A 13,084-nucleotide genomic window follows, 5' to 3' on the forward strand; every position below is an offset into this window, starting at 1 on the left:
TTAGTCAGGACACTAAGTATAGGCTATGGAACATTATGTTGCGGTTGGTGAGGCCACACCTGGAGTATCTGGTGACCCTGTGATACCTGTCTTGGAGGCTGACGGCACAACATCTTTCAAGAGGGTGAACCCTTGCAGGGCACCAGGCCCCAAATGTGTATCTGATGGGGCTCTGAAAACTTGTGTGAAACAACCAACGGAAGTGTTCAAGGATACCTTCAATCTCTTACTGTTGCAGTTGTGTTCCCTTGAATTCCACGTTGTGAGACTACAGTCAGTGAGGATCTGAAATAACATCTCTTTGCTTACTTTCATCACAGGTGTTCCTTAAGGATGTGTGCTTACCCTGTTGCTGCACTCTCTCTACACCCATAATTTTGTGGCTAGGCACAGTGCAAACACTATCTATAAATTCCCTGATAAATCAACTGTTAGCAGAATCTCAGGGCGACGAGGGAGCGTACAGGAGAGAGATAGATCATAAACACGAGGAAGTCTACAGATGCTGCAAGTGCAAAGCAGCACACACACAATGCTGGAAAAACCGCCAACATTTCATGCTGAGACCTTTCTTCAGGGCTCTTTTTCAGAAATAAATCAGCTGGTTGAGTGGAGCTGAAACAACAACCTCACAGTCAATGTCAGTAATACCTAGGAATCGATTAGTGGATTTCTGAAGCAGGAAGTCAGAACACAGAGCAGCCCTCATCGAGGAGTCTGCACTGGAAAGGGTTAACGGCTTCAAGATGCTGGTCAACAATGTGCCAAGAATCTTACCCTGGGCCCAACACATTGCTACAATCATGAAGAAGGTACACCAGATCTCTTCGTCCTTTTCCTCATTCTTGCTGACATCAAACCAAGGATGTCCTTTATCCTATGCCCAGATCACAGGCCTTTGAATGCAGCTTGACCTCTAACTCCCCCACATCCCTGTCTCTAAACCGTTCCTACAAAACTAAAAAATTAACTAAATCTCTACCTGACAAAGACCTCATTGGAGACCGCATCTCAGTGCCATCTTGAACAAATTCAACGGTTGTCATGCAGAAGTATTGCAAGTGACTGAAGGCAAAACAGAATCGGTTCCACAGGCACAGTAGTACAGTGTTTAGCATAACGCTTTACGTTGCCAGTGATCAGGATGCATCTCCCACCACAGTCTGTAAGGAGTTTATACATCCTCTCTGTGACCGCACAGCTTTCCTCTGGATCTCCCCCCCGCCCCTCACATTCCGTTGGCATATCAGATATTATGAGTTGAGTTGTGAGCTTCTAGGTTGGTGCCGGAGGCATGGCGACATTGGTGGCCTCCAAGGAACACATTTCACTGTAGGTTTTGATGTTTTGCTGTACACTGGATTTGTGGATAGGTGGATCGGGCTTTTCTCTTTGTATTGAAGATGAATGAGAGGTAAAGTGATAGTGGTGTACAAGGTGACTGGAGGCATAGATCAAGTGGACATCCAGAGACTTTTTCTCAGGGCAGAAATGGCAAATACCAGGTTATTAAAGTGACCCAAGGCAAATTAGATCAGATTACACCGCAATCTGTGGCAGAGCATTCCACAGATTCACTACTCTCTGGCTAAAAAAAATCCTTCTTAATTCTGTTCTAAAATGTGACTCCTCAATTTTGAGGCTGTGCCATCTAGTTCTGGATACCCCACGAGAGGAAACATTTTTAGATCAGATTAGATTAGATTCAACTTTATTGTCATTGTGCCGAGTACAGATACAAAGCCAATGAAATGCAATTAGCATCTGACCAGAAATGCAAAGAATAGTGTTATTTAAAAAATAACTGTGAATAAAAAGTAAGTGCTACAGCACACACATAAAAGTACTGAGACAGTACAATATGGGTGAAATACTGCTTAGCACTGTGATATGAGGTTCAGCAGGGTCACAGCCTCAGGGAAGAAGCTCTTCCTGTGTCTGCTGGTGCAGGAGCGGAGGCTCCTGTAGTGCCTACCAGATGGGAGGAGAGTAAAAAGGCCACGGTTAGGGTGAGATGCATCCTTGATAATGTTTTTCGCCCTGCCCAGGCAGCGTTTATGGTAAATGTTCTCAAAGGTGGGCAATTGGGTGCTGATAATCCGCTGGGCAGTTTTCACCTCACGCTGGAGTGCTTTGCGGTCGGATACGAGACAATTGCCATACCACACTGAGATGCAGTTGGTGAGTGTGCTCTCAATGGTACAGCGGTAAAAGTCCGTAGGTATCCTGGGACAGAGGTGAGCTTTTTTGATGCTCTGCAGAAATAAAGGCGCTGTTGCGCCTTTTTGATCAAGATGGAGGAGTTCAGGGACCAGGTAAGATCCTTGGAAATGTGGACACCAAGGAATATAAGGGAGGTTGTCAGAATTAAGCTTTTTGCATAGAGAGTGGTGATGTGTTGTATATTGTGTTAGGGACGGTGGTAGAAGCAGACACATAAGGGATATTTAAGAGACTTAGATAGGCACATGGATGATAGCAAACTGGAGGACAATGTGGTCTAGATTGATCTTGGAGTTGGCCTCCATGACCAAATGTCACTGTAACTGAATCGTGGCTACTGAGAACTGAAGATGGATGTGAACTGTTTGGGATTCAGCCTGGATCAAACAACCAAAGCAGCTGCTTTCCAACAGACTGTGATTCACAGATGCAACACACACCCAGACATGTCACATTATCACCCACAGACAGAACTATCATGGGCAGTTAGTTTTTCTGACTGACCTCTATTAAGCATTTACAGACACACACATATATACACACACACACACACTTAGGAGATGCATAGAAAAGTATGACTGAGTGGTGCCACAACAAAAATCTCTTAGTTAATGTTAGCAAGACCAGGGAGCTGATTGTTGACTTTGGGACGAAACTGGAGGTCCATGAGGCAATCCTCATTGGGGTATCAGCAGTGGAGGCCCGATCACTGAGGGTCTTTGAGGGCCTTTAAGGAGGAGATTGATAGGTATCTAATTAGTCAGGGTATCAAGGGATATGGGGAAAAAGCCGGAAATTGAAACTGCTGATTTAACTCATGGTGGAGTGGCGGAGCAGACTCGAAGGGCCGAATGGCCTAATTCTGCTCCTTTGTCTTGTGATCTTGTGTCTAGCACAGAAGTGCTTTACAAAGAAAGCATGGAGGACCTCTGCTTTCTTAGATGTTTGCGAAGATTCAGCAAGTCACCCAAAATTTTGAGATTATTTTATGGATGTGTGGTGGAGAGCATATTGACTCATTGTATCATGGCCTGTTATGGAAGCACCAATGCGCTCTGATGGAAAAGCTTACCGATAGTGGTGGATACAGGCCAATCCGTCACAGGGAAAGTCCTTCCCACTTTTCAGCACACCCACATGGAGTGCTGTCGCAGGAAAGCAGTATCAATCATCAGGGCCCCCACCATTCAAGGCACATTCTCTTCACACTGCTGCCATCAGGAAAGAGGTACAGGAGCCTCAGGACTCACAGCATTAGATTCAGGAGCAGTTATTAACCCTTAACCAACAGATTCTTGAACCAGAGAGCATAACCCGCCAGTACGTCAGTAAGATGGAAGAACTGATTGTGGGCTTTAGGAAGGGTAAATGACAGAACACATACCAATCCTCATAGAGGGATCAGAATTGGAGAGAGTGAGCAGTTTCAAGTTCCTGGGTGTCAAGATCTCTGAGGAACTAACCTGGTCCCAACATATCGAAGTAGTTATAAAGAAAGCAAGACAGTGGCTTTACTTCAGTAGGGGTTTGAAGACATTTGGCATGTCAATAAGTACACTCAAAAACTTCTGTAGATATACCATGGAGAGTATTCTGACAGGCTGCATCACTGTCTGGTATGGAGCGGCTACTGCACAGGACCGAAAGAAGCTGCAGGGGGTTGTAAATCTAGTCAGCTCCGTCTTGGGTACTAGCCTACAAAGTATCCAGGACATCTTCAGGGAGCGGTGTCTCAGAAAGACATCGTCCGTTATTAAGGACCTCCAGCCCTTTTCTCACTGTTACCATCAGGTAGGAGATACAGAAGCCTGAAGGCACGCATTCAGCGATTCAGGAACAGCTTCTTCCCCTCTGCCATCTGATTCCTAAGTGGACATTGAACCCTTGGACTCTACCTCACTTTTTTTTAATATAGTATTTCTGATTTTTATATGTTTTTTTAATATATGTATACTGTAATTGATTTACTTATTATTATTATTTTTTTTTGTCTCTTCTATTTTATGTATTGCATTAAGCTGCTGTTGCCGGTGATAATAAAACTGATTCTGACTGTGATTCTGAACTTCATTCAAATTCGCTCACCCCAACACTGAACTATCCCTACACCTCATGGACTCACTTTAAGGGACTTAGAAGCTTGAAGTGCCACACCACCAGGTTCAAGAACAGCTATTTCCTTTCAGCCATTCGGTACCTGAATGAATTGGAAAAACACTAATCGTTGCCACACTGATATCACTACTGTTAGTCAGTGTCAGGTTTAGGGTGATCAGACGTCCAAAGGAAGATCTGGCGACACAGCTTGCAGGTTTACCTATCTGGCAGCCTGTGTTCCACATGTCAATGGCAGAGCAGTTAGAGGAGTCTGTCCTCCAGCCTGCCGGGTAAACCCTATTCAGTTATTGGGCATTGTGCTGGATGAATGTGATGCTTGAGTCCTGCACCAGTTTGACCTTGTGGGCTTCACTGAGTCATGGCTGAAAGAGTGCCGTAGTTGGGAGTTTAAGATCAATGGATATACTTTGTATCGAAAGGACAGGCAGGCTGGCATAAGAGGTGGTGTGGCTCTGTTGGTAAGGGATGAAATTACTTTACTTTATACTTTATTGTCGCCAAGCAATTGGTACTAGAACGTACAATTATCATAGCGATATTTGATTCTGCACTTCCTGCTCCCTGGATTACAAATCAATAGTAAATATTAAAAATTTAAATTATAAATCATAAATAGAAAATAGAAAAATGGAAAGTAAGGTAGTGCCAAAAAACTGAGATGCAGGTCCGGATATTTGGAGGGTACGGCCCAGATCCGGGTCAGGATCCGTTCAGCAGTCTTATCACAGTTGGAAAGAAGCTGTTCCCAAATCTGGCAATACGAGTCTTCAAGCTCCTGAGCCTTCTCCCGGAGAGAAGAGGGACGAAAAGTGTGTTGGCTGTGTGGGTCGTGTCCTTGATTACCCTGGCAGCACTGCTCCGATGGCATGCGGTGTAAAGTGAGTCCAAGGACGTAAGATTGGTTTGTGTGATGTGCTGCGTGGTGTTCATGAACTTCTGCAGCTTCTTCTGGTCTTGGACAGGACAACTTCCATACCAGGTTGTGATGCACTCTAGAAGAATGCTTTCTACGGTGCATCTATAAAAATTAGTGAGGGTTTTAGGGGACAGGCCAAATTTCTTTAGTTTTCTTAGGAAGACATCTTCCATCTTTAAATTACATCTTTCGAAAGAGGTGACATAGGGTCAGAGAATGTTGGATCTTTGTGGAAGGAGTTAAGAAACTGCAAAGGTGAAAAAACATTATAGGAGTCGTAAGTAAGCCTCCAAATAGTAGCCAAGATGTGGGGTTGAGATTGCAAAGGGAGCTGGAAAGGGCATGTAATAAGGGTAATGACACAATTGTAATGGTGGGCTTCAATATGGAAGTGGATTGGGAAAATCAGGTTAGTGTCAGATCGCAAGAGAGGTAATTTGTTGAATGCCTATGAGATGACTTTTTAGAGTAGCTTGTGCTTTCACTACTTGGGAAAGGCTTTCTTGGATTGGGTGTACCCAGATCTAATTAGGAAGCGTAACATAAAGGAACCTTTAGGAGGCAGTGATTATAACATAAGACATAAGATCAAAAGACATAGGAGCAGAATTAGGCCATTTGGCCATTCAATTCTGCTCTGCCATTCGATCATGGCTGATCCTTTATTCTCTTCAACCACATTTATCAGCCTTCTCCCCATAACCTTTGATGCCATGGCCAATCAAGAACCTATCAATCTCTGTCTTGAATACACCCAACGAACTGGCTCCACAGCTGCCTGTGGTAATACATTGCACAAATTCACCACCTTCTGGCTAAAGAACTTTCTCTGCATCTCTGTTTTAAATGGACGCCCCTCTATCTTGAGGCTGTGCCCTCTTGTTCTGGACTTCTCCATCCTCTGTCTAGGACTTTCAACATTTGAAAGGTTTCAATGAGATTCCCCCCCCCCCCACCTTATCCTTCTATATTCCAGCGAGTACGGACCCAGAGCCATCAAACTTTCCTCGTATGCTAACCCTTTCTTCCTAGAATCATCCTTGAGAACCTTCTCTGGACCCTCTCCAATGCCAGCACATCTTTCCTAAGATGAGGGGCCCAAAACTGTTCACATTAATCAAGGTGAGGCCTCACCAATGCCTTATAAAGCCTCAGCATCACACCTCTGCTGTATATTCAAGATCTCGAGATGAATGCTAACATTGCATTTAACCTTCCTCACCACCGACTCAACCTGCAAGTTAACTTTTAGGGTGTTCTGTACAAGGACTCCCAAGTCCCCTTGCATCTCAGAATTTTGGACTTTCTCTCCATGTAGAAAATAGTCTGCTCATTTGTTCCTACTACCAAAGTGCATGGTGATGCATTTTCCAACATTGTATTTCATTTGCCACTTCCTTGCCCATTTTCCTAATCTGTCTAAGCCCTTCTACAGCCTACTTGTTTCAAAAAACACTACCTGCCTCTCCACTGATCTTCATATCATCTGCAAACTTGGCAACAAAGCCATCTATTCCATCATCTAAATCATAGATACACAGCTTAAAAAGAAGCAGTCCCAACAGCGGCCCCTGTGGAATAATGTTTAATTCATACTACATTTTGAGAGGGAGAAGCGTAAGTCACATGTATCAGTATCACAGTGGAATAAAGGGAATTACAGAGGCATGAGAGAGAGGAGTTTGCTCAGGTGGATTGGAGCTGGATACTGGTGGGATGATGGCAGAACAGAGGTGGCTGAAGTTTCAGGGAATAGTTCACAAGGCGCAGGATAGATATGTCCCACAGAATAAGCTCTCAAATATCAGGGCTAGGCCACTGTGGCTGACAAGGGAAGTTGAGGACTGCATAAAAGCCAAGGAAAGGACATATAAGTTAGCAAAATGAATGGGAAGTTGGATGATTGGGAAGCTTTTAAATTCCAACAAAAGGCAACTAAAGAAGCTGTAAGAAGGGAAAAGATGAAATATTAGGGCAACCTAGCCAATAATATAAAGCAGAATATTTTTCAGTGATATAAAGAATAAAAGAGAGGTGAGAGTTGATATTGGATCAGGAAAATGATGCTGATGTGGTAGTAATGGGAGTAAAGAAATGGCAGATGAATTTTAATGGGTACTTTGCTTCAGTCTTTGCTGTGAAGGCCCATGAGTGTCAGGGAGCAGGAGTGAGCACCCTTGCTATTACAAAGGGAAAAGCGCTGGAAAACTGAAAGATCTTAAGGTGGGTAAATCACCTGGACTAGATGGTCTACATCCCAGAGTCCTGAAGGTGTTTGTTGAAGAGATAACGGATGCATCGGTCATGGTCTTTCAGGAATTACCTGATACTGGTCCCGGACGACTGGAAAATTGCAAATGTTACTCCACTCTTTCAGAAGGGAGGAATACAAAATGGAGAAATTATAAGCCAGTTAGCCAACAAGGTACTTGGAGACTAATTATAAAATAAGTCAAAGACAACATGGTTTCTGTAAAGGAAATCTTGTCTGACAAATCTGTTGGAATTCTTCGAGCAAGGTGGACAAAGGAGAGGCAGTGGATGTCATTTACTTAGATTTTCAGAAGGCATTTGATAAGGCACACATAAGGCTGCTAACAAGATAAAATCAGATGGTGTTGCAAGAAATATACTGGCATGGTTGGAGGAATGGCTGACAGGCAGGAGGCAGTGAGTGGAAATAAAAGGGGTCTTTTTTGATTGGCTACCAGTGACTAGTGGTGTTCCTCAGGGGTTGGTATTGAGACCGCTACTTTTTACATTGTTTATCAATGATTTAGTTAGCAGAATTGATGGTTTTGTATCAATATTTGCAGCTGATACGAGGATAGGCGGAAGGGTAGGTAGTGCTGAGCAAGCAATGCGATTGCGGCGGGACTTAGAGAAATTGGAAGAAAGGACAATTAGGTGGCAGATGGAATACAGTGTTGGGAAATGTATGATCATGCATTTTGGTAAAAGGAACAATAGTGCAGACTATTATCTAAATGGAAGAATATTCAAACATCAGAGGTGCAGAGAGACTTGGGAGTCCTTGTGCAAGACTCCTAGAAGGTTAATTCACAGGTTGAGTCTGTGGTAAAAAAGGCAAATGCAATGTTGGTGTTTATTTCAAGGGGAATAAAAACAAGGAGGTAATGCTGAAGCTTTATCAGACTTAAGGAGTATTGTCAACTGCTTTGGGCTCCTTATCTCAGAAAGGATGTATTGTCTTTGGAGAGAGTCCAGAGGAGGTTCACAAGGCTGACTCTGGGAATGAAGGGGTTAACATATAAGGAGCATTTGACGGCTTTGGACCTGTACTCACTGGAATTTAGAAGAATGTAGGGGGATTTCATTGAAACCTACTGAATGTTTAAAGGACTGGATAAGATGAATGTCAAGATGACATTTCCTCTGGTGGGGGTATCCAGAACTAGAGGGCATAGCCTCAAAACTGAGTAGTGACCTTTTAGAACAGAGTGAAGGAGGAATTTTTTTTTAGCCAAGGAGTGGTGAATCTAAATCCGTGGGTATATTCAAAGCAGAAGTTGATAGATTCCTGATTGGTTGGGGCATCAAGAGACATGGTTAGAGGGCAGGCATATGAATGGGATCAGGGAATAGCCATGATGAAGTGGCGAAGCAGACTCGATAGGCTGAGTGGCTTAATTCTGCTTTTATGTTTTATGGTCTTCTGGTCTAAATGCTTACTTATATGTACGGGCTGTCCGTAAGCTGTATGTTCATAACCTGTGGATAACATGTAAAAATCACAAACAAGAGAAGTCCCAGCATTGATCTCTGTGGAACTCCACTAGCCACGGTCCTCCAGGTAGATTACCTGCCCTCTGCCTTCGATCACCAGGCCAATTTTGAATCCAATTTACCGAGTCACTCTGGAACCCCTGTGCCTTAGCCTATCAAGAGGGACCTTGTTCAGGTCCATGTAGCCATCATCCACAACGTTTCCCTCCTCAATCACAAGATATATGTACAGAATTGGGCCACTTGGCCCATCGACTCTGCTCTGCCGTTCCATGATAGCCCATCCATTTCCCTCTCAGCCTTAATCTACTGCCTTCCTCCTGTTACCCTTCATGCCCTGTCAAATTAAGAATCTATCAACCTCTGCCTTAAATACACCAAATGACCTGGCCTCCACCGCAACCTGTGACAATGAATTCCACAGATGCACTGCTCTCTGGCTAAGGAAATTCCTCCCCATCTCCATTCTAAATAGACATCCTCTGTTCTGAGGTTGTGTCCTCTTAGACTCCCCTACCAAAGGAAGTATCCTCTCCATGTTCACTCTATCAAGACCTTTCAACATTTGATAGGTTTCAATGTGATCCCTCCCCTCCCATTCCTCTGAAATGCACTGAGTACAGGCCGAGAGTCATCAAATGGTTGTCATATGATAAGTCTTTCAATCCTAGAATCATTTTTATGAACCTCCTTTGAATTCTTTCCGGTGTCAGCATATGTTTTCTTTGATAAGAGGCCCAAAACTGCTCATAATCATCTTCTTCACTTCCTCAAAAGACATAATTAAAACATGTGCTAATTAAACCATAGCATAAGGTTGTGCTAACTCTCCCTAAGTCTGAGGGGTCACCTCAGTGAAGTTTATAAAAATTAAAGCAGCAAAGATGGAAAACACAGACATGGTTGTCTTCACAAGAGTGGAGAATGGAGGTTCAAACTGGGAGGGGAAGAATTTAAAAGAAATGTGAAGAGCGAAGTTTCCAAAATGAGAAACTTGCCCATCCTCTGGGTTTTTCCCCCACCCCCTTTTCTTTCTTCCCAGACCTCCTGTCCCATGATCCTCTCATATCCCTTTTGCCAATCACCTGTCCAGCTCTTGGCTCCATCCCTCCCCCTCCTGTCTTCTCCTATCATTTTGGATCTCCCCCTCCCCCTCCCACTTTCAGTTCTCTTACTAGCTCTTCCTTCAGTTAGTCCTGACGAAGGGTCTCGGCCCAAAACGCCGACTGTACCTCTTCCTAGAGATGCTGCCTGGCCTGCTGCGTTCACCAGCAACTTTGATGTGTGTTGCTGGACAAAAATATAGATGGGTGCATTTTAAGTTTGCAGTTGATACAAAAATTAGTGGAATTGCAGACAGTGACAATAATACATGGGAGCAGAATTAGGCTATTTGGCCCATTGAGTCTACTCCATCCTTCCATCATGTTCTTTCAACTCCATTCTTATGCCTTCTCCCTTTAACACCCTTACTAGTCAAAAACTATCAGCCTCTGCTTTAAATACACCCAATGACTTGGCCTCTACAGCTGTCTGTCACAATATGTTCCACAGATTCCTCACCCTCTAGCTAAAGAATTATCTCCTCATGCCTTTCCTCAGCGAGGTCAGCCATCACCATCCAGTGCGCTTTCCGGCAGTATTTGGCATGTAAGGAGAGGGCAATGCGGCTGAGGGAGAAGAAGGAGTTCGAGGAACAGATGGAGAAACTTGAGAGAGAGGTGCGAACACAATGCACACCGACGTCGAACGGACTCATCCCTCACTCTCCACTCCACCAGCCGAAGTTCCCTCTGGCGTCCTGCCTTCTTGATTATTCCTTCTAGTCACCCCTCCCACATCAGTGGTTCATGCTACAGCCTCTAAAAGTGTAGGAAACTTCTCCAAAGATTACAGCCTCCCCCCAGTACCACCCCTCCCACAGTGTGACTTTCTCAGTACCACGGCTCCTCTCACAGTGCTGCCCTTCCATAGTGTGACTCTCTCTTAGTACCACACCCCACAGTAACGCTCTCTCAATACTCTCTTCCGATAGTGTGACTCTCCCTTGGTACCGCCCCTCCCACGATGTGACTCTTCCTCAGTACTGCACCTCCCACAGTGTGACTCTCCCTCAGTACCACCCCTCTCACAGTGTGACCCTCCCTCGGTATCACCCCTCCCACAGTGTGACCCTCCCTCAATACCGCCCCTCCCACAGTGTGACCCTCCCTCGGTATCACCCCTCCCACAGTGTGACCCTCCCTCAATACCGCCCCTCCCACAGTGTGACCCTCCCTCGGTACCACCTCTCCCACAGTGTAACCCTTCCTCAGTACCGCCCCTCCCACAGTGTGACCCTCCCTCGGTCCCACCCCTCCCACAGTGTGACCCTCCCTCAGTACCACCCCTCCCACAGTGTGACCCTCCCTTGGTACCACCCCTCCCACAGTGTGACCCTCCCTCGGTACCACCCCTCCCACAGTGTGACTCTCCCTCAGTACCACCCTTCCCACAGTGTGACCCTCCCTCGGTACTGACCCTCCCACGGTGTGACCCTTCCTCAGTACTCCCTCCCACAGTGTGACCCTCCCTCAGTACCACCCCTCCCACACTGTGAGTCTCCCTCAGCACCACCCCTCCCTCAGTGTGACTGTCCCTCAGAACCACCCCTCCCACAGCACCAGCTGTACCACACGGTCACACTCTGTCAGTACCACCCCTCCCACAGTGTGACCCTCCCTCAGTACCACCCCTCCCACAGTGTGACCCTCCCTTGGTACCACCCCTCCCACAGTGTGACCCTCCCTCGGTACCACCCCTCCCACAGTGTGACTCTCCCTCAGTACCACCCTTCCCACAGTGTGACCCTCCCTCGGTACTGACCCTCCCACGGTGTGACCCTTCCTCAGTACTGACCCTCCCACAGTGTGACCCTCCCTCAGTACCACCCCTCCCTCAGTGTGACCCTCCATCAGACCTGCCCCTGCCAGTGTCACAGTGTGACGCTGCCTCACCTCTGGTCTGTTTCCGGTGTAAGACTTGAACCCATCCATCCGCTGGATCAAGGAGAGGTATTTCATGCCCTCTGTCTCATGGTACGCCCTGTTGTGACTACCCTGCACTGTTGTGCTTCTCTGACTGAGTTGCCTCATTAACACTGCAGTTATGGGCACAAGTTTAACCAGCCTCCCTTTATGTTAGGCTTTCGTCGCCCTGGTGCGGAGAGAGCAGGAGGCCGCAGCAAGGGGGCGAGAAAAGGAGGAGATGGAGCGAAGGCGCAGGCAGGAGGAACAGAAATGCAGGTCCCGCATGCTGGAGGCAGCTTTCGAGGGCGATGTGGAGGAGATCCAAAGCATACTGAAGGAGGTGAGTGCCATACGATGTCTTAGCCATTGCTAACTAAAGAAATTAACACAGACAGGCCCTTCAGCCCATCTTCTCCATTCCAACTATCAAGTACCACCCACAGTAATCCTACTTACCTGGCCCGTATCTCCCTCTGTCCTGGTAATTGTGATGTGCATTGGGATGCGCGACTCTATTCAGACATATATCAGCAGTGCTGCCTCCAGCATTGTCAAGGACTCGTCCTATCCTTCCCACAATTTCTTTCACCTCCTGTTCTCAGGCAGATAGTACCGCAGCGTAAGAACCAGAACTGTCCAGCTGGGTAATAGCTTCTTCCCCCAAGCTGATAGACTTCTTCATGGCTTGCTACTACCCAGCATATACATATACCCTCTCTGACTGCTGTGCTGCTACCCCCACCCCCCACTCCGACTCACAGACACACTCTCATCCTGCACCGGTCACTTTTCACCTTTTTATTGCTGCTGTTTCACAGTTATACAACTGCTTATTTTAATATAACAGTGTCAGTTACCTCGCACTACCTCACCTCAGCATGCCTCTCGCACTTTGTGTCAGCCTGTCAGTCCTCAGGCCACACCCCTCAGTGACTTGTGCTAATATGATTTTGTGACTGAATGTGTTGGATCGTAACTGTGATTTTGTGCACTGCGTTTTGCACCCTAGCCCTCGAGGTGTGATGTTTCGTTTGGCTGTAAACATGTATATGGTTGAATGAAAATAAATTTG

At 45.9% G+C, this 13,084-nt stretch overlaps 1 protein-coding gene across 3 annotated transcripts in view; it reads left to right on the forward strand.

Annotated features, from left to right (window-relative positions):
* Positions 1-13,084, forward strand: part of LOC140194814 (IQ motif and ankyrin repeat domain-containing protein 1-like) — a 117,886-nt gene that overhangs the window by 24,123 nt on the left and 80,679 nt on the right. For 2 of the 3 annotated variants that reach the window (XM_072252097.1, XM_072252098.1), the window contains exons 4-5: positions 10,607-10,725; positions 12,188-12,352. In XM_072252097.1, the coding sequence (XP_072108198.1) occupies positions 10,607-10,725; positions 12,188-12,352 (284 nt within the window). The remainder of the gene's footprint in view (positions 1-10,606; positions 10,726-12,187; positions 12,353-13,084) is intronic. The other variant, XM_072252099.1, reaches the window with a different exon arrangement.

The sequence above is a fragment of the Mobula birostris genome, chromosome 3 (assembly GCF_030028105.1).
Source record: "Mobula birostris isolate sMobBir1 chromosome 3, sMobBir1.hap1, whole genome shotgun sequence".
NCBI classification, from domain to species: Eukaryota; Metazoa; Chordata; class Chondrichthyes; order Myliobatiformes; family Myliobatidae; genus Mobula; species Mobula birostris.